Genomic DNA, 24,709 nt, shown 5'->3' with positions numbered 1-24,709 from the left:
TACCATAATCCCCAGACGAACGGGCAGACTGAAAGAAAGATCCAGGAAGTTGTATGATTCCTTCGAACCTTCTGCCACGGCCACCAGGACTCTTGGAACCAATTCATTGGCTGGGCCAAGAACGCCCAAAACTCCCTGCGCCAACCTGCCACCGGTGTGACTCCGTTCCAGTGTGTACTCGGTTACCAGCCACCCATGTTCCCCTGGTCCGGGGAACGTGTCCTACTTCTGTAACATATCTTCAGTGGCCTCAATGATGCAAGCTTCATTCATGCCCTGCACAAAACAAACAAATGTAAGTAAATGTATGAAAATAAGTCCTATTAACATAGGCCTACTGAGAAAAATCTAAAACACTAAAAAAAAAAAAAAACTGTTTTGAATTATTTCTGATGTTGAAGATTTATTTGGAATGACAAAAAATATATAATGCAGGTGTATATTTTTAAATTTTCATACATTATGTAAAACTTTGTCCTTCTAGGACGATGGCCATGCAAAGTTGACTTTCCACTTCTGAAACCTCTAAAGCAATGCCGGCAGCACTCATGCGTCTGTTTTTTGAAGCCAGCTTCTGCACCTGACGCACAGCTCAAGGACTCAACTTATTTGATCGACCCTTGTGAGGCCTGTTCTGAGTGAAACCCGTCATGGAAAACCTCTGTATGACCCTGGCCACTGTACTGTAACTCAGTTCCAGGCTGTTTCCGAACTTCTTGTAGCCTTGGCCATCTTTGTAGAGAGCAACAATTCTAATTCTCAAATCCTCATAGAGTTCTTTGCTATGAGGTGCCATGTTGAACATCCAGTGGTCAGTATGAGAGAATTGTAGTCAAAGCACCAAATTTGAACTGCTCTAAAACAAGATACACAAATTTGTATAGTCCTGTCAAGCAGACAAAAACATGAACATGATGAATAGGACATGTGGCATTGCATGGTTAAACTACGTATAGCTGTTATCTCTTAGGGTGTACTCACTTTTGTTGCCAGCTTTTTTGACAATAATGGCTGTATGTCGAGTTATTTTCAGAGGACAGTAAATCTTTACTGCAATACAATTTGCACATTGACTACTCTAAAATATATCCAAGTTTCATTTCTAGAGTATTGTCCCTTGAAAAGATATACTAAAATGATTGCCGAAATATGAGGGGTGTACTGACTTTTGTGAGATACTGTAGTTATTTGGGAAGTCGTGGCCTAATGGCTAGAGAGTCGGACTTGTAATCCAAAGGTTGCGGGTTCGAGTCTCCGGCCGGCAGGAATTGTAGGTGGGGGGAGTGAATGTCCAGCGCTCGCTCCACCCTCAATACCACGACTGAGGTGCCCTTGAGCAAGGCACCGAACCCCCAACTGCTCCCCGGGCGCCGCAGCATAAATGGATGCCCACTGCTCCGGGTGTATGTTCGCGGTGTGTGTGTGTGTTCACTGCTGTGTGTGTGCACGTTGGATGGGTTAAATGCAGAGCACGAATTCCGAGTATGGGTCACCATACTTGGCTGAATGTCACTTCACTTATTTCCCTTTGAGGTAGAGGTATTTTTGGGTGTAAGGCCTGGTCGAAAACAAGAACACATACACAGGTCTGTTAAACAGGACGGCAACATTCCGGAAGAAAAGAAATATTGTCACTATCTGTGGTCCTAAAGGTAATTAACTCCCAGCCGATCTCCTCCTAAATCTCCTGGTCTCAGGAGACCTCTAAAACCCAGAATATATTTGAGAAGAACATCTGGATTTCCTTAGAGAAGAGAACCTTAAGTGCTTGGCTGGATCTATCATAAATAAAGTCGAACAGGGCAAAGACCTTGGCGTCTGGAAAAAGTCCCAACACAGACCCCCCTGATATTCCAACCATTAACGCAGTAATTCAATGATGGTATCGTTGAAGATGATGTTTTTACAATCGACGTCTGAATTAAGAAAATCTCCAGATCTTCCCAAAAAGTGACCTCGCGTTATCAGCACATTCCAGGAACGCGCCTTTGTGCTCCCTAACAGACACAGAGATGCAATGCTTTACTCAAGTATTTTAAAATGGACAGATTATACTAGTTTCTGCTATTAAAGCAATATATTCCAAAACAATATATACAATATATTCATATATTCATAATATATATTAAGGTTGTTTTCATGTAATTTAAAAAGCTTGTAAGTCTTCTGACTTGTATCACTGCTTTGTAGGTTTTTCTTATTTTGAACTGTTCATGTTTCCTTTTTTTAAATGAAGACAGTGCCTAATTCTGGAGCTGATGCTTTGTCTTGATGATGATTCTTGCCGTGTCACAGTAAAAGCAAATGAACCATGACCTCTTACTGCAGTCAATCAGGTTTGACATGTCAATTATTTTGCACTTTGGAACAATTTTAATTTTATTTTTATTTTTTTTTACAATTAGTATGCAGTTAAAAAGAAAACTATCAAATATTAAACCATTTTTTAGCTTGCATTTTTGTATCCACAGCCCAAGAATTAACATGTGATTATTTTTACACATCCTGTGGTTCTGACTGGAGTGTGAAAATGCTGCATACTAGTGTTCACAAACTGCTACTTTTGTTGGCATTAATGGTTTGTGAACGCTACTGAACAGGAACACATGGAGTCAAATGATGAACAGAGCTGTGAAACACCAGCATAGTGTTAATAGTTCTGAGAAATATTAAAAAGTTATGTTAGATGTATGTGTTTTATGTATGTATTTAATTGTATTTTGTTTTTATGTTTGTTATATTTGGCTTTTATACATTTACATTTACATTTATTCATTTAGCTGACGCTTTTATCCAAAGCGACTTACAATTGCTATATATGTCAGAGGTCGCAAGCCTCTGGAGCAACTAGGGGGTTAAGTGTCTTGCTCAGGGACACATTGGTGTCTCACAGTGGATTCGAACCTGGGTCTCTCACACCAACAGCATGTGTCGTATCCACTGCGCCATCACCACCCATTTTATAATGAATTTTAATGTAAAAAAAAAAATTGTAATAAGAATAGACATTTACAAAAAAAAAACTATTTATATAAATATTGATGCTTCTCAACTGATTAAAATTCTTATGCGTTTAGTTTTACCAACATTTCTCATTCTGCAAGAAGTACTAACAAAACAAGATCTGATATGAGCTTCTCTTCACACTGAATGTGGTTTATTTGGCATCCCAGAATTAATTAGAAATTCTTAGTAATGTGTCCAAGTTAATGCAAGCTGTTTATTCTTTCTCTTGTACTTCCTCTTTCACATCATTCTCTCAGTTATATATTGATGCATGGCTAATGTAGGCTATATTTATAAACATATTTATAAGAAAAAAATAAATAAATAATGGTTGCTTCAGATTTGCTACAGTTTTTATCAGCTGTGTCACTACTCAGTAACAGTGTGAAATATACCAGAATACAACTTTTCATAATAGCAAATAAATCCTGTTCAATTTAATACTGAATGGGTCACGACAACATTTCAGTAGAAAGCTTGCATGTTATTCAGTCATTTTGTGAAAATGTTACAAGATTATCAAAAGATCTTCTGTAACACATGAGGTACATTTGTATGTCTTTAATCTGTCAGGATGTTTCTAAAGATCTGACTGCAGGTTTCAGGAAGTCTTGAGTCTTTAACACAGTCTGTATCTTTAACCGTCTGTCATCATTCAGTCAGTATGGAGCTCAGTCAGCTTCCTCTTGTGCTCTGTGAGTATTATTTTCTCTAAATGTATTTCACTGGAATTATTCTATTATGTAGATGATCAAGTGTTTTAGTGTTCCTATATTTGTGTCTTTTCTTGCTGCTCTCAGAGTTTCAGATCCAGCTCTAGTCCATGATATATGAGTGAAGGATGAGTTTGAGAGAGGAAGTGTGCAGTTAGTGCTGTTTGTGAAAGAGAAATGCACTCTGTTGTGTTGTAGATCAGTATTTGTTCAGTTATTGTTGCTGTTATAGTAATATTCACTAGTACACAGTTAGTAAGAGTTTGTCTTTATTCTTCTGCTCGTGATCAGACTGTTTCCTTCAAGTTCACTAAACAGTTCTCTGCTGTGAACAAATCTATAAAATACCAGTCAAATATTTCATGTTTATCTAGACACATATACAGTCCCCACACAATATCTTAATATTTGTTCATCTTTATAATTATCAGCTCTATGTTCACATTGTAATGAGTTTTCTCTTTGTGTTTTAGTGCTGATTTCAAACATCTACTCTGGACATACTGAAGGTGTGTCTCAATTTAATTAATATATTTTCATCACATATGAGTGATTCTACATTAACTGTAATAAAGCAAATGAGAGTTGAGGAATTACTTACATTTTATCATGATTATAAATGCACCCTTTTAACAAGGCGAATTATTCATGTGACAATTCTGAGGTGTGACAAGAAGCACAACATACAGTGGCGGCGCTAGAGCGGGGTTAGAGGGGGCTATAGCTCCATCAGAAACTTGCTTAGGTCCGGAACAGCCCCCCCAAGGATTTCCAAATGATTTTCTTGTTTTTTAACTCTCAGTGTCACTCTCATTAACACTGAAAAATAAACTTTAAAAACCTTTAAAAAAAAGTGCCTAATATGTGGCCTATAAACAATTGATATTATGGGGGAGGGGTCAAGCAACTCAAGCAAGCAACGCGCAAACTTTGTGCAAGACGGTGAAGGTCAATTCTACGGAAGCGTATTGCATTCACTTGAGGAAAAAAAAAATCTACTCTGTTTTTCTGAATTAACGAGTTAATTATCTCAGAATTACGAGATAATTTTTCATTAAAAAAAGTTTTTGCTCTGTTTTTCTGAATTAACGAGTTAATTTTCTCAGAATTACGAGATATTTTTTCATTAAAAAAAGTTTTTGCTCTGTTTTTCTGAATTAACGAGTTAATTATCTCAGAATTACGAGATAATTTTTCATTAAAAAAAGTTTTTGCTCTGTTTTTCTGAATTAATGACTTAATTATCTCGTAATTCTGAGATAATTAAGTCATTAATTCAGAAAAACAGAGAAAAAACTTTTTTTAATGAAAAATTATCTCGTAATTATGAGATAATTAAGTCATTAATTCAGAAAAACAGAGCAAAAACTTTTTTTTTCTTTAAAAATTATCTGGTAATTCGGAGATAAAATGTGACCAAGATGGCAGCGCGAACACATCGCGAGGCTCAGCGTCTCACCAGTTTTTGCAATTTTACAGTATTTTTCCTGCTCATCTCGGGTCTGTTCTCACTGAACAGCTTTGCCTTAACATCATACACCCGACAGGAGCTTTTGGATATCGGTCTGCACTTTTCCAGCAATCTTATAACCAATCATCGACTCATCCCGGAGATCTCCAGAACACCCGAGGCAACGCACTCTGCTCGGCCGGGCGGAAGTGCTCACAGGCGGCGCCGAGATCGTAAACAAAGGCGGGGGAAGCGTGGAGGACTAAGAGCTAAGCTAAAGCTAACACCGCACCGGCTCTCTTTACCCAGCATTTTCCTCGCTAATGTGTGCTCAGGACATGTGCAGAGCAGCTCGCAGGGGTCTTCACAGACATTTTCAACCTGTCACTCACCCAAGCAATGGTGCCAACATGCTTTAAGTCCACATCCATTGTGCCAGTGCCGAAACACTCCTCCCCAACGTGCCTGAATGACTACCGCCCCGTAGCACTCACACCCATTTGTAAGACATTAATCCTACAAAATATATTTATTTATTATTTAGCTTTTAGGGAATCACTCTTAAGAGTTGATCTTCATATGATTAATTGTTATTAATCAGAATGTACAACTTATGCCTTGTTAACGACTTGTCCAGCAAGCATTAATAACAGCAGTTATCTTTTAACACGTTGTTTATTTCATTCGTGGCCAACGATTAAAATAAATCAAATAGTTAAATTGAGTTAGCTAAGTTAGCTCAATGAGCGTAGGTAAAACGCGATCTTTTGGCAAATAGTTACGACATGTTAAATCACATAACACAGACAAAAGAGTTCTTAATAAAGTCAAAGTTTTATTCACTATTCTAACACAACATCAACTGACTAGACAACACGAACAGACATGAACACACACATACGTTGCAATGGGAGCGAGTTGTTTATATCTGAAGAGAGAGAGACTTAGGTTTTAATGCTAGCTTTTCAACCTGAGGGAATTCATAGACAAAGAAGTATTTTATCTTTACCCTCAGCGGAGAGATATCCCGGTTTCAGTCAATAAAGAGATTTGCCTTACTTGGTCTTTCAGTTGTTTTGATCGAACTCAGTTCAGGCTTGCTTCGGTTCAAAGAGACTTTTTCTCCAAGTGAAGTAGAGACGAACTGTGGCTGCGTTCGGATTGGCTGCTCGGGAGGTCGTGTGACTAGCGCACTCTTCAGTGGTTGGTTGTCTCGTTCTGACGTGATGAAGCTTCAGGAAGTCTTTGTCAGCTCTTAGAAGTTTAACTTAGATCGCTGTGCAATGCCTTCGCCGTGATGTTAGAGGCCAGAAGCGCTTTGCAGCGTGAGCAGAACGAGAGACGAGCGAGGCGTGGCTGAGCCTTCCTTGGGTTTTTCTCCAACTCCAACTCACATGGTTGAGTATCCGTTTTTAACGGGACGATTTGGGGTCCACCCCTTTTTGGCGCGTGGCCCAATCGCAAGTGTCTCTGTGGGCGGAGCCCCGCCCTGCGTAGCTGCGTGTTTTGCATACATTATCTGGTCAGTTATTCATCACATAAAACAAATTACTGCAAGCAAGTTTCTATCCGTTATTGTAACCACGGGTTGATAAAGCGGATCATTTTCATTCAACCATAATATTCTTCATAAGGTTAGCTTTCTAAAGAAACCAAACACTTATATTTTGATATGCACCAAAAATACACGTGACCACAGAGGATATTACTGGGTTAGATACATTGATAACAGATCCTAAATTCTAAATACACATATTAATCATGTGAAAATGAACAACTAGTGATCAGGAATATAAAAACGATTACATGAAAAAAGATTACATAAGTTCACACAACCAGCTTATAAATGTCACAAACAAAAACACCCTTTAATGTATAAACTATATTGTCTATAGTGTTTTGTTTCAGGGTATAATTTGTTTAACTTTGTTCTTTAAAATAAAATCCTTCAGGGTGTGGCTCTCTTTGTTAGATAGCACCATGGACCAGTTGAATTCCTTTGTCTGTTTTAGGGAGCGCAACAGAGAAACGGCGCGCATTTTCAGGAATGTGCTGATAGTTGCGAGGTCGTAAAAGTCTTTGGTTTGGAAAGTCTGGAAATTGTCTATTTCGAGTCGACCGTAAAAACGTCATCCTTTGCGATATGTCTTTGAATTTACTGCATGAAGTCGGGGGGGGGGGGGGGTTCCTATGTGGGGTTCCTCCACATGACAAGGGCTCTCGAAAACCCAAAATATATGTTTTTCTAATCTCAGGAGGTTTAGGGGGGGGGGGCCGTCTATGCGGCGTCAAGAAGTCTGGTGTTAGCTGTGTGTGCGTTCAGACCATTCCTTACACATTGTTATGAAGTGCTTTGAGCGACTGGTCCTGGCACACCTCAAGAACTGCCTCCCACCCACACTGGACCCACACCAATTTGCCTATAGAAGCAATAGAAGCACTGAGGATGCAGTAGGCACAGTACTGCACTCGGTACTCACACACCTGGAAAACAACAACACATATGCACGGATATTGTTTGTTGATTTCAGCTCAGCATTCAACACCGTCATTCCCTCCAAGCTGACCACTAAACTTGGAGACTTGGGTGTTAACACCTCCCTTTGCAGCTGGATTATGGACTTTCTGACCAACAGACCTCAGCATGTTAGGTCAGGCCTCACCTGCTCCACCACCTTCACACTCAACACCGGCGTACCACAGGGCTGTGTGCTGAGCCCATTTCTCTACTCCCTCTACACCCATGACTGCAGGCCTGTGCATGGATCCAACTCCATCATCAAGTTTGCTGACGACACCACAGTGGTTGGCCTCATCAGAGACAACGATGAGACTGCCTACAGGGAGGAGGTACAGCACCTGGCTGCATGGTGTGCTGACAATAGCCTGCTCCTCAACACCAGCAAGACAAAGGAACATATTGTGGACTTCAGGAAGAAGAAAAGTGGAACGCATGACCCCATCCACATTAACGGGATGGTTGTTGAACGTGTCTCCAGCTTCAAGTTCCTGGGAACCCACATCTCGGAGGACCTGACCTGGACCACCAACACATCCAGCCTAGTCAAGAAGGCTCACCAACGCCTCTTCTTCCTTAGGACACTGAAGAAGAACCACCTGTCTCCAATCATCCAGCGGAACTTCTACCGGTGTGCAATTGAAAGCATCCTGACCAACTGCATCACAGTCTGGTATGGGAACTGCTCAGCTGCTGACCGTAAGGCACTACAGAGGGTGGTGAAAACCGCCCAACGCATCACAGGGACACCACTCCCTGCCATTGAGGACGTCCAGAGAAAACGCTGTTTACGTCGAGCTCGCGGCATTCTTAAGGACTCCTCTCACCCTGACCATAGACTGTTTAACTTACTGCCCTCTGGGAGGCGCTTCAGGAGCCTCCGAACAAGGACAAGCAGACTCAGGAACAGCTTTTTCCCTACAGCTGTTTCCCTACTAAACTCTGCCCAATGATACCCCCCTCACACACCACTACAAACTCTTCACCCCTCCCCATCATTAAATCGATAAAAAAAAACAAAAAAAAACAACCAATCTACACATTGAGTACTATGTACTGTAAATTTTTATTTCTATGCACTTTCAATGTTCATTGCACTAGTGTTTATATATCTTAATTTATAGCTTATTCATATCCATTTGTAATTATGTTCATAGTTTTTGCTCATAGTGTACATTTACTGCACAATCCATCTGTATAGTATGTTCATATCACCCATCTGTATATCATACTGATAGTATTTAAAAACTTGTAAATTATGTCCATAGTACTACTGCCTTATCTGTATATTCTGTACATATGTAACATATTGTAGCCACTGTATATCCTGTACCTCTGCTTATTGCACTTCTGGTTAGATGCTAACTGCATTTCGTTGCCCTGTACCTTACATGTGCAATGACAATAAAGTTGAATCTAATCTAATCTAATCTAATCTAATAATTAAGTCGTTAATTCAGAAAAACAGAGCAAAAACTTTTTTTTCATTAAAAATTATCTCGTAATTCTGAGATAATTAACTCGTTAATTCAGAAAAACAGAGTAGATTTTTTTTTCCTCAAGTGAATGCAATACGCTTCCGTACAATTCACTATTGAGAAAAAAACTAAAAAAAACTAACGGCTAACGCTGCTTTAATGGCACATATTTAACATGTTATTGATGAGAGATTTCTCTATTTCAGATAAACCTCAGGCAGTTTTAAGTGTTGCTCCACAGACGTGGTTGACTGAAGGAGATTCAGTGACTCTGATCTGTGAGGTTAACAGCTCCTCAACAGGCTGGACATTCAGATGGTTCACTGATACTGTCTCATCAAGTAAGATATCTGAATAAACAGCTTTAATAAAGATATTATAGAGATTAATAATATTTAATCACTTTGAATACTCTGATTATACCAACAAAGGTAATTTATAAGACCCATATATAAATGACTGCTCATGTCTTGAGGTAACTGCACTTTTTCACTTTATACAGACAACAGCAATCGTTATGATCTGCTCTCAGACAGCAGCAGAGGAGCTGCAGGAAACTACACTGTCAGTTCTGCTGCTCTAAATCACACAGGCGTTTATGTGTGCAGAGCAAAGAGAGGAGAACCAGCCTATTACACAAAGTACAGCAACAAGCAGCTACTATGGGTCACTGGTGAGTTCCAACTGAACCACAGAATGAATGAGACACTCTGGAAATTTTCCTTGATCTTTTTAGAGCTTGATGTGTAGTGTTATTTTTGACAGCCTGTTTTAATTTTAGTTTTAGTCTAGTCTTTGTTTGAAGCTGTCATTTTAGTTTTTATTAGTTTTAGTGACGAGACGGCTCGATGGTATTTAGAGTCCCGCAGCAGCAGCAGAGAGCGCTCCGGGAAATAGTAAGGAGATATTTGAATTATTTACCAATAAACTAGTGTTTTCTGTGTCAGTGTTGCAAAGATGAAGATGATGATCCTGACCCATCTCCTCATTAGACATGCTTTTAGAGAGAAGTGCATCTTCACAGATTATAATGAAAGAGATTTTGTTTTTGATTTATTTCGTTAAGTAGTATTTTAAAGCTTTCTATAGATATATTTATCATGTCTGTGAGGCATGTATTCCCTGACTTCCGGTTCATTTTTGTGAAGCTCTCCTGTTCAAGTGCTCCTGCAGCGCACATTTATCTATTCATTATAACAATGTTTATCTAACATTGTTATAAGCTTGAATTGTTTTAGTATATCTATAGATTTTATTCCAGGCAAGTCGTGATGATCTGAGAAGGCTAAATTGATCAAACATGGCTATGATCATCCTGCCGGTAAGCCCCTGGCCACTCGGTCGTTACTTTAAGAAAGAAAAAAAAAAGCGTATTTAATGAACAAAAAAATGCTCCAAATGTTTTTCAAAATTAACTTAATAAATAAACGAAACGAAATATAATCACTTTACAAAACAGAACTATTTTAATAGCTGAAACAGTATAATCTGATTTGGGAGAAGTCAGCGCATCATTTTTTTCTTTATTTTATAACATTATTTTATAAATTTTATAAAAAGTTGTTGATATTGTGACTGAACACAAATAAAAGTAGACCCTTTACAGTTACGAATGTGTATTACTCTTACTTTTATGAGCAAAAACTGCGGCGTAAGTTGTTTCCATTGAAAAAAATGCAAGTGATTACACCAGCTCCTCCATGTCCTGCGCTTTAGCTTCCACTCTCCTCACAAACTACTGGATATAGTCAGCATTTACCTAAGTTTAACGTTTAAACATTGTTATATGCTTGAACTGTTTTCGTATATCCATAGAGTTTATTTTAAGCAAGTCATGATGATCTGAGAAGGCTAAATTGATCCTCTTACAAGATGGAGCCGTTTTGTTCGGACGCCGTCCAGGTCGCTCCGCTAAGATTGTGCTTTTATCTACTATTTTACTTAGCTTTACTTTCTCTTTTTACACATCTCATGTTGGCACTGATCACCTATAACAAAGAAAGACTTTTGGACATTGTAAACCACTACACCAACCTGTTCCAGGACACTTTATCCAGGAATCCAGCATGGCCTCTAGAGAGTCTTCGTAACGCAGAGATGAACAATAACCCTCCGAGGCGACAGATCAAGAAACACAGCGGGAAACGCGCTGGGATTCGAGATAGACTCAGGAAAAGGGCTCACAGTCCTCCTCTTCCGAGCATTCTGCTCGCAAATGTCCAATCCTTGGAGAATAAGATGGACGATCTTAGAGCCAGGATTAGTTTCCAATGGGACATAAGGGACTCTAACATCCTTTGTTTGTCAGAAACGTGGCTTTTGTCCATGGTCCCGGACACTGCTGTAATGCTAAGTGATAACTTCTCTGTTTTTCAGATGGACAGAACAGCAGAGGCCGGTAAATCCAGGGGTGGAGGAGTATGTTTCATGATTAACAAGAAATGGTGTGATCCCAGGAATATCTACATTCTGTCACGTTCCTGCTCGCCTCATCTGGAAAATCTCTGCAATATTTGCTACCCATTTTATCTGCCCTGGGAGTTTTCATCGATCATTGTTACTGCTGTGTACATTCCACCATAGGCAGACACCAGCTTGGCTTTGTCTAAACTTCACGATGTGCTCAGCGGCTACATTAACAAACATCCTGACGCTGCCTTTATCATCGCGGGAGACTTTAACAAAGCTAACCTCAAGCAGGTCATGCCGAACTTTCATCAACATGTATCCTGTCCAACTAGAGGACCGAACACACTGGATCATTGCTACACTCAGTTCAAGAATGCCTACAAAGCCCGCTCACTACCGGCTTTTGGCAAATCGGACCATGCCACCATTTTCCTCACACCGGAAATATAAACAAATCTACGGTGCAAAGAGTAGTGACGCGCTGGTCCTCCCACTCAGAGGCTATGCTCTTGATGACGTCGACTGGGACATGTTCCGGGTGAGTTCTTCTGACGTCAGCGAGTTCACGGATGTAGCATTAAGCTTTGTAAACATGCTAACCGAGCAAGCTACAGAAACAATAACTATAAGGACATTCTCCAATCAGAAACCGTGGGTGGACAGAACAATCCATGCTGCGGTTAACACACGCACTGCCGATTACAAGGCTCCGAGGCTCTTCTGACCGGGAATATGCGCGAGTACAAAGCATCGTGCTATGCTCTCCGAAGCGCAGTAAGAGCCGCCAAACACAGATACAGAGAGAGAAGTCTCATTTCCAGCTCAACGACTCTCGACGAATGTGGCAGGGACTGAGGACCATCTGTGCCTTTGAAAACAAATCCTCCACGGAGGTGAGAGCAGATCCGTTGCTGGCCGACGAGTTAAACATCTTCTATGGCAGCTTCGATTGCAACGGCGGCGCGTTTCTGCTGTCCAGCGCGTCAGGAAGCAGCAGGCAGAGCAGCAATAATCCTGTAATCACTGTGGCGGAGGATGATGTTCGGAGGGCGCTAAAGAAAGTGAATGTCAGGAAAGCAGCCGGACCTGATGGGATAACCGGCCGTGTTCTGAGGTCCTGCGTCGATCAGCTCGCTGGTTTGTTCACTTCCATCTTTAATGAGTCCCTTGCTACCTCCGTGGTTCCCACCTCATTTAAAAAATCCATAATAATCCCTGTGCCTAAAAACAATAAACCCTCTTGCCTGAATGACTACCGCCCAGTTGCCCTCACATCTATAGTCATGAAGGTTTTGAGAGACTTGTAAAGAGCCACATCTGCTCCTCCGTCCCTGATACTTTGGACCCTCTTCAGTTTGCCTATCGCCCAAACAGATCCACGGATGATGCCATCTCTCACGTCCTCCACTCTTCCCTCACACACTTGGACAGCAACAATGGGAATTATGTAAGGCTGCTATTCATTGACTATAGCTCAGCTTTCCACACTATAGTCCCCATCAAGCTGGCATCTAAACTCACAGACCTCGGCCTAAACTCCTCACTCTGTGACTGGATTCAAGACTTCCTCACCGGCAGACTTCAAGTGGTGATAGTTGGCCAGTTCACATCAAACTCCATCACCCTGAACGTAGGAGCCCCACAGGGCTGTGTCCTGAGTCCCCTGCTCTACTCTCTCTAGACGCATGACTGTGTGTCCTCTCACAGCTCCATATCTATTATCAAATTCGCTGATGATATTGTGGTTCTGGGCCTCATCTCCAACAACGATGAGACCGCATACTTGGATGAGTTAGAGAGACTCACATCATGGTGCCAGGACAACTGTCTCTCTCTGAATGTGAGCAAAACTAAAGAGCTGATCGTGGACTTTAGGAAGAGACAGCAGCGGCCCTACACTCCTCTTATGATCAGTGGGACCCCTGTGGAGAGGGTGAGTAGCTTCAAGTACCTCGGTGTAAACATCTCTGAGAACCTGACTTGGACTACACACATCCAATCACAAGTTAAGAAAGCCAGGCAAAGACTGTACCATCTGCGACAGCTGAGGAAATTCAGGGTCTCACCAGCAATCCTGAAAACTTTCTATTCAGGGACCATAGAAAGTGTATTGACTCAGTGCATCTCAGTGTGGTATGGAAACAGCTCAAATCAGGACTGCAAAGCACTACAGAGAGTTGTGCGCTTAGCTGAGCGCATCTCAGGGTCTGCTCTCCCCTCTCTGCAGGACATCTACCTCAAATGCTGCAAAAATAGAGATGTTAAAATCATAAAGGACTCTAATCACCCTGGTAACCGTCTATTCACTTTGCTTCCATCTGGTAAGCGCTTCCGTAGCCTGATGGCAAAAACTGAGAGACTTAGGAGGAGCTTCTTCCCCCAGGCCATCAGGCTCCTAAACTCTAACTCTGTGTCATAACATGACATGCCTCCATGTAAATATCACTATATCAATAAGCTATTCTAACATTCTTTTGCACATTCATGTTATATTACTATTTAAGTCAACAACATACTGACCTGCACATTTATATTTATATTTTTTTTTATCTTTTATTTTATTTTATTCTCTTATTTTTTTCTACTTTTATTTTTCTTAATATTTGTATACTATATAATTGCACTGTCCTTGGAGCGGACCTGACCTGACCTACATTTCACTGCTGGTTTCACTACAACACTATTGATGTGTTTTGAAATTTTGTCCTGTAATAATATACGGCTACTTATTCAGTGGATTTCAGGGAGAATAATCAAATAGGTGTAACAAAAATGTTTAATCTGACCTATTTAATAAATATGGAGGTTTATGTTGGTTGTCACAGCTGTCTTTGGTTTGCTTGCTGATGGCATAATGACAAATATATTAAGGTATAATTTTGTTTATGTAGTTGTAAATAGAAATAATCAGTGATGACAGTTCAGTTATTAGAACATAATTTTCTGAAAAGCTGTGTAAAGTGTTTTATCAATAAAACTGTCTTGACTTGATTTCTAAACTGTAGCTGTAATTATCTTCTCAGGTGTTTCTCCTCCAGTCTCTCTGATCGTCAGACCCAACAGAACTCAATATTTCACATCTGTCTCTCTCTCTCTGAGCTGTGAGGACCAGAGTAACTCTACTGGATGGAGAGTGAGAAGATACACAGACAGCAGGCGGCTGAAAGATTGTTCATCATCAGTGTGGGGATCACAATCAGGATCTACATGTACAATCAGATCCACCATCACATCAGACACTGGAGTGTACTGGTGTGAGTCTGAATCTGGAGAGAAATATCATCCTGTTAATATCACTGTACACTGTGAGTCTGTGTTTCTGTATTTATTCATTTCACAAAGCCCTCATTTTATGTTTCAGATATAAATATTCAGATTGTGATCTCAATTCAATCACCCACAGAATATTATTCCTTATTCTGAATTACAATAAGTCCTGTTACGTCCCTTTTCTTCTATTTCTCTTTGTTATCTTTTGTTTGGGAGGTGTTTCTGTGGTTAAGGCGAAGGGATACATACGCTACTGGGCATGCGCACATCAATACAGTGTAATTTTGGTCACACTGTACAACAATAGTTATTATTTTTTCATTCCTGTAAGGGGTAGGTGTAGATGTTAATAAAACACAATATAATAGGTATTCAATTAATTTCATTATTCATTTCCGGTCGGAGCTGTATCCCTTCTAGCCACAACCTGAGGCTAGAAGGGATACAGGAGGAAGTCTGATTGGCTCCTGCAGTCCCATTGGTGCCACACCTTGCCTGGTCAGCTGACTCCTGGCTGCCTATAAGAGACTTTGTCATCACTTCCTGCTTCAGCTTTGTGCTCGCTCGCTGTGTTTTACTCTGCAGTTAGTTACATGTGTTAGTAAGCCTGAGAATATCTGTGTGTGTTTGCCCGTGAGAGAGATCGATTGTTGTTTGTTAGTTAGTTTGCTTTGTCCATTTGTTTGTATTACTGACCACCGCCTGTTCTCTGACCTAGATTCTGGATTGTCCCTGTTTGGACTTGTTTGCTAACAACTGAAAACAATTGTTATATAATAACTTTTGGGGGCAGTAGGGAGACCAACCCGATTGTTGTTGGAATTTCATTGTTGATTGTTTTTGGATAGGGAGTCAGGGAAGTAATCTGTATTTTATTTTATTTTGTGAATTAGGGAATTTAGAGGGATAAAATTAGTTGGCTTTTGTTTGTTATTTTGGCCTTGTCGGCTCCTGAAGCTAAAATACCCCAATTGTACAGCTGAAATCATTATTCTCATTAAAATACAGTTCATTCGTTTTTCAAAACTTCTCTGTGTCCACGTACTCTTTCATTTTGCGCCTTTACCCCTAGACGGGGCGTAACAGTCCACTAGACTAATAAACCTTTGACTATTAAGCCATTGCTTAACCTTCAATTTCTGTCATGCAAAAAAACCCCAAAAAAACATTTAAAACAAAAAAATCATTGTGATTCTCAATTTATCCAGAATCGTGCCGCTCTAGTTGTTCATTTACCCACATGACCCCCCCCCCCCCTTAATTTATGATGTTTGCTCTGTTTCTGTAGCTGGTGTGATTCTGGGGAGTCCTGTTCATCCTGTGACTGAAGGAGAAACTCTGACTCTACGCTGTTTAGATCAAAATACATCCTCAACAAACCTCAGAGCTGATTTCCATAAAGATGGGTCACTCATCCAGAGTCAATCTACAGAGATGATCATCTCTACTGTCTCAAAGTCACACGAGGGTTTCTACTCCTGCAAACACCCAGAGAGAGGAGAGTCACCCAAGAGCTGGATCTCAGTCTCAGGTGAGAGTCAATGAAACTGAGCTGATTTATTTCTTCTTATGTTCTCGTTCAGATATGGTGCTTGATAAAGTGTTTGTGTGTCTCTTCTTCAGCGTCTCATTCAGGATCTCAGATCTCTGTCCTCCACACACTCAGTTCTGTTCTGGCAGTTTCTCCATATCTGCTAGTGACAGTCGTGCTGATTTTCAAATGCTGCAGGATGAGAGGTAAATGCCGGATTTATTACATTATATTCAGTTAAACACCAAATTTATCATCATTATCATTAATACTGTGTAGTTTGTCATCTTTTGGGTTTGTAAGGTGCTCACTAGCTGCTTTGAAACAGCATTTATTGTGAAAACTGTTGTAATCCAAATCAGTTAAACTGAATCTGTTTCGATCCTCCTGTTTATATTTTACTGTACAAATACACATCTTTCCTCTCTGATAAAATGCATGATTTTTTTTGTTTTGTCTTTTCTAGTGAAATTTGTTTAAATGTAGTTAAAAGATGATGGCAGCTAGTTCATAAAAAAACAATAAACAAAGACAAAAAACATACATACCTGTTCAAGTAAATGCTTGTTTGTTTTGTGTGTATTTAACAGCTGCATCTGTTGAAGAGCAAGAAACTGCAATCTGATCTTAATCTGTCGTGATGGTGAGAGAACTTCAGCTTCATCCTGGAATCTCTCAGTCTCTCAGTTCAGACTGAACATGATTATTTACTGTAAAAGTCATGTTTTGGGAGTGACTCCTTTTGTTAAAATCATCATGAACCAGCATCACAACTCTTTTAACTTCTGAGTGAAACAGGATATTCAACGAGAAAACATATAGAGAAGAACTTGGTTTGATACATCAGGAATTAATTGGAAGGTGTCGTATTGGACAAACTAGATTGACTCATGAACATTTATTGATTGGTGAAGAAGCACCAAAATGTCAATATTGCGGGACTCTCTTGACGGTGAAACATGTGCTTTTGGTCTGTGCACAATATTTAATGTCATGAGACAAAGGTTATTATCAGGACAAACTCTTAAAGGAACACTCCACTTCTTTTGGAAATATGCTCATTTTACAACTCCCCTAGAGTTAAACAGTTGATTTTACTGTGTATTGTATATTTGTATTGTGTACTACTGTATTATAATCTTTGTTTGCCATGAAACTTAATAAATTAATTTAATAAACTTAAATCAAGTCAAGCTCTATTTCCTGGGATTTTGTTGATTCATTGTTCTAAATTAATTTTAAATCCATTTTTAATTTTATTTTACTTTTTATTTAAAGCACTTTGAATTACTATTGTGTATCAAATGTGCTATATAAATAAACTTTCCTTGTCTTGCCTTGATAACAGTAATTAGACAATATTTTGCTGAGTGTATTTTTGTGCTGGTGCTGTGTCTGGTTTAGGTCTGTCATGGACCGCTGGCTCATATTCTTCATATTTTGTGTGATGGTTGGTTCACAGTATTGACAGAAACAAACTTTTCTCAAGGCATGTTTTTGTTAGATTATTCAAAACTGAGTGAAATACTTAGGGATGGGCATTTTTCAAAAATATTGAATTCAAATATTTGCGCTTATAAAAAAATGAATATTCGAATATTAGTTTATTTAAATTGCATTTAACAAGAACAACATTATTTTTAATAATTATAATATAATTATTTTGAATAATCAAGTTATCACCATTTCTAAATAAGTTTATGATTAGGCATTATACACAACCGTGTTCTACAACAATGTTATGTTATATCTCAGAGTTTTCTTTAGTTGAAAATGTGTAAACAAACAAACAAAAAAATGCCAGTCTTGCCAGTTTCAGTACAGAAAGTACATACACTCGAGTCAGCCTGTGTTTCTTGTGTTTATATTCTTCACATGTTGATGTTAGTTTTTTACGATTGCTTTGGCACGGTTTTAAAAACAAGGCTCATTTTGTCAAAACACTACACACAATTCACTCATCCACACACACACACAATTCACACATCCACACACACACATATCAGAACATCTTTTGCAAAACGAAGCACTTCATTCAAAACTTTACAATAATTTAACAGAGCTCTATCTCCATGTCTGTCTGTAGTTGTAGTTTTTGCCTGAAAATGTCCTTCACTTTTTCTTCAGAGTCTGCCCAGGATTCACCAGTGGATTCAGGAACTCCATCAATCACAATATTATTTCTCCTTGATTGACCTTCGAGATATTCTTGTTTGTCAATCATAACTTGCATACTCTCACTCAGTTTCACTATATATATATATAATTTTTCCATGCTCAGACTGTTTAGCTTGAGTGACTTTAAGTTCATCTACGTCCTTCTGTGTATATTGTAAATTTACTTTTAGCTCTTGTAATTCTTTGGAAACATTATCCATTCTGGCATTCACTGAGTCCATAATAATTTTAACAAAGTCCTTGAACATTTCCTGTTGTTGCTGTAGTAGAGCCATGAACATATCTTTCTGCTGTTGTAGCAGTTCATTTACCTGAATGATGGTTGCATATTCCTCCTCTGTGTTCCTCAACTTTGGAGGAGCCATGTTCTGCTAGCCCTGGAAGCTAGAAAGCCTGGAGCCGGCCTGGTGGTGGTGGCTGAAAGCCTGGAGCCGGCCTGGTGGTGGTGGCTGAAAGCCTAGAGCCGGCCTGGTGGTGGTGGCTGAAAGCCTGGAGCCGGCCTGGTGGTGGTGGCTGAAAGCCTGGAGCCGGCCTGGTGGTGGTGGCTGAAAGCCTAGAGCCGGCCTGGTGGTGGTGGCTGAAAGCCTAGAGCCAGCCTGGTAGTGTAGGCTGGACGCCTGGAGCCGGCCTGGTGGTGGTGGCTAGAAACCTGGAGCTGGCCTGGTGGTGGTGGCTGGAAGCCTGGAGCCGGCCTGGTGGTGTAGGCTAGAAGCCTGGAGCCAGCCAGTTGGCGGTGGCTGGAAGCCTGGAGCCGGCCTGGTGATAATGGCTGGAAAGCTGGAGCTGGTAGAGGAAGATGGCTCCACTACCACAGGCAGGCCCAACTCAATCCACCAAATATCACCCTTCAGTTTCTCAATCCACTGCCACAAACCATCCAAATGACTACACATTAATCACAAAATGAATGATAAAGGAGGATTTAGAACTAAATCAAATCCAAAAAAGTGGTAAAAAGTAGTTGAAACTTCTCATGTGCTGCAGGGTCATCCACCCGGAAGTGACATCATCAATGCCTCAATGCAGATGTGTCTGTCTGTTCTGTTCTGATGTTCTGTAGTCTTTTGAGCACTAGCTTCCTTTGATCGGCTCAAGTTCCGTTATCTTCCGTGGTCACCACAGTTTCACCCTCACTGGACGTTATTTAGGCTATAGGCCAAAGTAGTTTGTTCGTTTTGGCACTTGAAGTCTTCAAGACGGTGTCTGCAATGGCAATTAACCTGTCAACCTCTCATCTACCCCTCTTTTTATATAATTCAGTTTGATCAGTTTGTAGCCTTTTGCTTTTTGTGGTAGACACACGGACAACCTCGGGTCTCACGCAGTGGCTTGAAGCCATCCTACTGTTGTTTTATTTAACATAATTTGGCCTATGCTTCATCTGTCATTCACTTGGCCTACACAACCAAGTCTCATCAATCTGCGTACAAATAAAACGATTTACACTTTCAAATTGCGTGTATAATGCATACGCCAAAGTCCAATTTTGCATGCATATGACACGCCAATCCTTCCCATTAACTTCGGTGGAGAGCAGATGCGTCCGAATACCACGAGACAAAAATGACATGGGTCTTCAGCTTTTAGACATGGCTGATGACAGCATAACAAATCAACCAACCCATTATTGCGTGATAATTATGATCATGTAAAAAGCCCATACATTTACCATATTTTTACCATAGTAACTGTTACTCGACCATGTCATGTGTAGTCAATACACATGACTCTCATCACCGTAACTGTAGTTTTATTGTGGTATTTTTTTGTAGGTATGGTAACCACAACACCTTGAACACTTTGATTTTACCATAGTAAAGTAACTGTGTTTATTGTCTACTCTTTGTATAGGTTTACCACAGTAACCGTTGTTTTACTGTGGTATTTCTAGATAAAGCACAATAACCACAACACGTACTATGAGTTTACCACAGTAAACAGCTCATTCGAAAACGCCCCCACATGTCTACGCCACGGTGTGGGGAGAATTGCAAAACGCCGCCTAAACGTACATGCAAAGAAAGGGGGCGTTATTAATGCTGGCAGTACTACTGCAAACACCATAAAGTGAGGCAATTCCAATGTCGCAAGGACAGTCTGGTGCTTCTGACTCACAACCTGTAAGTACTTTTCCATATTTAAAGAATTTGCTACTGACTATTCAAACACAAGTTGTGAACAGTGTAGAGTAGTGCTTGTTTGGCATTTCTAAGATCACAAATGCAGACATGATGTTATGTTTACGCAATGTGGCGCAATGCCGTATGAGTCATTATAATCAGTCATTATGTCCTCACTGAATGCAACGTTAATGCTTTAGATTACAACAGTGTGTCCCTATAAAGAACGTACGTGTAGGTATAAGGGAACAATATGTTACATTTGGGTAATAAGGGGGTAACAACCAGATATGCAACCTGCAAAGAACTGCGTAAGTAAACGGAAGTTGCAATGTAACGTTTTTGTAATTATAGTGTAGGTATAGGGGAATAATATGCAACGTTTGGGGAATAAAGGGGTAACAACCTGTAAAATTACAAATCATTTATTCTGTAAGTATTTTGAAACTACCGGGTACCTATTCTAATATTACGTGGTATGGTCTAAACAATAATCTTATGTTTAGGAGTGATTTAGACAATATTCTTTGTTTAATTTTATACTGGTATTTTATTATAGGCCTAGGTATTTTTAACCATTCTATTATTAAAGGAAACATGATGATTACTGAAGAACAAAACGGGACATCTAGTGAAATTAGAGTCACACCAGCAACTTCCCAACACCACTATCACCAAATAACTTTACCATCAAGGTTCCATGCATCTTAAAACAAGCTTACCTCTTTCCAGCTGTTCACAGAAAAAAAGTGCTTTTATAGCAAAAAAAAAGAAAAAAAGAAAAAAAGAAAAAAAGAAGGATTTAGTTTGGCCATCAAACAATTAAATTAAAACTAGAGCAATATTTTTCTCTCTAATTACTTTGCAAATATACGCTTGCTCTGTGTTTAAGCCCAACTTGTTCCTCCCTTATTCCATGTAGTTACAGGGTAAATACAACATTTGCAGGCTGTAAATTAAAGTGGTGTTTGTTCCCCCCTTATTCCATGTAGTTACAGGGTAAGTAGCTACAACAAATTGCTCTAAAACGATTGTTTATACAGTAGGTCATACATTATATATCAGGTAATATAACAAACATGGTGACTGTTTTATTTAATTCAAATATTATTTGAAATTTGGATTTTAAAATTAAAATCACACACAATATAACAACAGTAACGACACAGGCAACAGATAATAAATTATAAAAATGTATTACACCAGTTCAAAAAAGCAAGAAACTCCATACTTATACAGCTTATACAGTTAAACCAAATTAATTTGAAAAGTTTAAGAACAAAATTAAGATTTTGTTGAATATGTTCATGTTTTTCACCCACTGATGAAGTTAAACTATTATGGCCAAACCATCACATCAATAAACTCTCAGTAATAAACACTGAAAGTCAATATTAAACTACGTATTATTATATCGAACTGACAGGATTTTACAGTCTTTGATTTTTACTGTTGTGATCCATGTCCTCAAGCACTATTTTGACTACTTCAGTTCCCGGCTTTACTGTTCAGTGTTGTGCTCGGACACACTCTCCAGTTTTAAAAGAACACATTCCAGTCAGTTTCAAAAATCTCTCTCCTCTCCTCTTCGCATCGATTAGTTTTCTTGTATATTCCTATCATGAGCACCACAAACACGGATAGATCGTCTCAACCGCCATTCAAGCTGTTTGTTTGTCAGAAACGTGGCTTTCGTCCTCGGTCCCGGACACTGCTGTAATGCCGAGTGATAACTTCTCTGTTTTTCGGACGGACAGAACAGCAGAGGCCGGTAAATCCAGGGGTGGAGGAGTATGCTTCATGATTAACAAGAAATGGTGTGACCCCAGGAATATCTCCATTCTGTCGCGTTCCTGCTCGCCTCATCTGGAACATCTTTCCATTATTTGCCGCCCATTTTATCTGCCCCGGGAGTTCTCATCGATCATTGTTACTGCTGTGTACATTTCACCACAGGCGGACACCGGCTTGGCTTTGTCTAAACTTCACGATGTGCTCAGCGGCTACATCAACAAACATCCTGACGCTGCCTTCATCATCGCGGGGGACTTTAACAAAGCCAACCTCAGACAGGTCATGCCGAACTTCCATTAACATGTATCCTGTCCTACTAGAGGACCGAACACACTGGATCATTGCTACACTCAGTTCAAGGATGCCTACAAAGCCCGCTCACTACCGGCTTTTGGCAAATCGGACCATGCCACCATTTTTCTAACACCGGAATACAAACAAAGGCTCGTTCAGGAACCTCCGGTGCAGAGAGTAGTGACGCGCTGGTCCTCCCACTCAGAGACTATGCTGCAGGCGGCGCTTGATGACGTCGACTGGGACATGTTCCGGGCGAGTTCTTCTGACGTCAGCGAGTTCACGGATGTAGCATTAAGTTTTGTAAACACGCTAACCGAGCAAGCTACAGAAACAATAACGATAAGGGCATTCTCCAATCAGAAACCGTGGGTGGACAGAACAATCCGTGCCGCGGTTAACACACGCACTGCCGCTTACAATGAGGCTCTTCTGTCTGGGAATACGAGCGAGTACAAAGCATCGTGCTATGCTCTCCGACGCGCAGTAAGAGCCGCCAAACACAGATACAGAGAGAGAATTGAGTCTCATTTCCAGCTCAACGACTCTCGACGGATGTGGCAGGGACTGAGGACCATCTGTGACTTCGGAAACAAATCCTCCGCGGAGGTGAGAGCAGATCCGTTGCTGGCCGACGAGTTAAACATCTTCTACGGCCGCTTCGATGGCAACGGCGACGGCGCGTTTCTGCCGACCAGCGCGTCAGGAAGCAACAGGCAGAGAAGCGATGATCCTGTAATCACCGTGTCAGAGGATGAGGTTCGGAGGGCGCTAAAGAAAGTGAACGTCAGGAAAGCAGCCGGACCTGATGGGATAACCGGCCGTGTTCTGAGGTCCTGCGCCGATCAGCTCGCTGGTTTGTTCGCTTCCATTTTTAATGAGTCCCTTGCTACCTCCGTGGTTCCCACTTCATTCAAAAAATCCATTATTATCCCTGTGCCGAAGAACAATAAACCCTCTTGCCTGAATGACTATCGCCCAGTTGCCCTCACATCTATAGTCATGAAGGTTTTTGAGAGACTTGTAAAGAGCCACATCTGCTCCTCCATCCCTGATACTTTGGACCCTCTTCAGTTTGCCTATCGCCCAAATAGATCCACGGACGATGCCATTTCTCACGTTCTCCACTCTTACCTCACACACTTGGACAGCAACAATGGGAATTATGTAAGGCTGCTATTCATTGACTATAGCTCAGCTTTCAACACTATAGTCCCCATCAAGCTGGCATCTAAACTCACAGACCTCGGCCTAAACTCCTCACTCTGTGACTGGATTCAAGACTTCCTCACCGGCAGACCTCAAGTGGTGAAAGTTGGCCAGTTCACCTCAAACTCCATCACTCTGAACATAGGAGCTCCACAGGGCTGTGTCCTGAGTCCCCTGCTCTACTCTCTCTACACGCACGACTGCGTGTCCTCTCACAGCTCCACATCTATTGTCAAATTCGCTGATGACACTGTGGTTCTGGGCCTCATCTCCAACAACGATGAGACCGCATACTTGGATGAGGTAGAGAGACTCACATCATGGTGCCAGGACAACTGTCTCTCTCTGAATGTGAGCAAAACTAAAGAGCTGATCATGGACTTTAGGAAGAGACAGCAGCAGCCCTACTCTCCTCTCAGGATCAGTGGGACCCCTGTGGAGAGGGTGAGTAGCTTCAAGTACCTCGGCGTAAACATCTCCGAGAACCTGACTTGGACTACACACATCCAATCACAGGTTAAGAAAGCCAGGCAAAGACTGTACCATCTGCGACAGCTGAGGAAATTCAGGGTCTCACCAGCAATCCTGAAAACTTTCTATTCAGGGACCATAGAAAGTGTATTGACTCAGTGCATCTCAGTGTGGTATGGAAACAGCTCCAATCAGGACTGCAAAGCACTACAGAGAGTTGTGCGCTTAGCTGAGCGCATCTCAGGGTCTGCTCTCCCCTCTCTGCAGG

At 40.6% G+C, this 24,709-nt stretch overlaps 1 protein-coding gene across 1 annotated transcript; it reads left to right on the top strand.

Annotated features, from left to right (window-relative positions):
- The first annotated feature begins 3,659 nt into the window (after nt 1–3,659).
- On the top strand, nt 3,660–17,566 carry LOC306875221 (uncharacterized protein). Its single transcript, XM_079425687.1, has 8 exons — nt 3,660–3,701; nt 4,193–4,228; nt 9,372–9,506; nt 9,668–9,838; nt 14,598–14,879; nt 16,133–16,375; nt 16,468–16,581; nt 16,966–17,566. The coding sequence occupies exons 1-8, from the start codon at nt 3,671–3,673 to the stop codon at nt 16,998–17,000; spliced, it is 1,047 nt and encodes a 348-aa protein (XP_079281813.1). The 5' UTR covers nt 3,660–3,670; the 3' UTR covers nt 17,001–17,566.
- Nucleotides 17,567–24,709: the final 7,143 nt, after the last annotated feature.

This window comes from Barbus barbus (assembly GCF_936440315.1).
Source record: "Barbus barbus genome assembly, chromosome: 9".
In the NCBI taxonomy this organism is placed as follows: Eukaryota; Metazoa; Chordata; class Actinopteri; order Cypriniformes; family Cyprinidae; genus Barbus; species Barbus barbus.
This window is presented reverse-complemented; position numbering and strand designations above follow the sequence as displayed.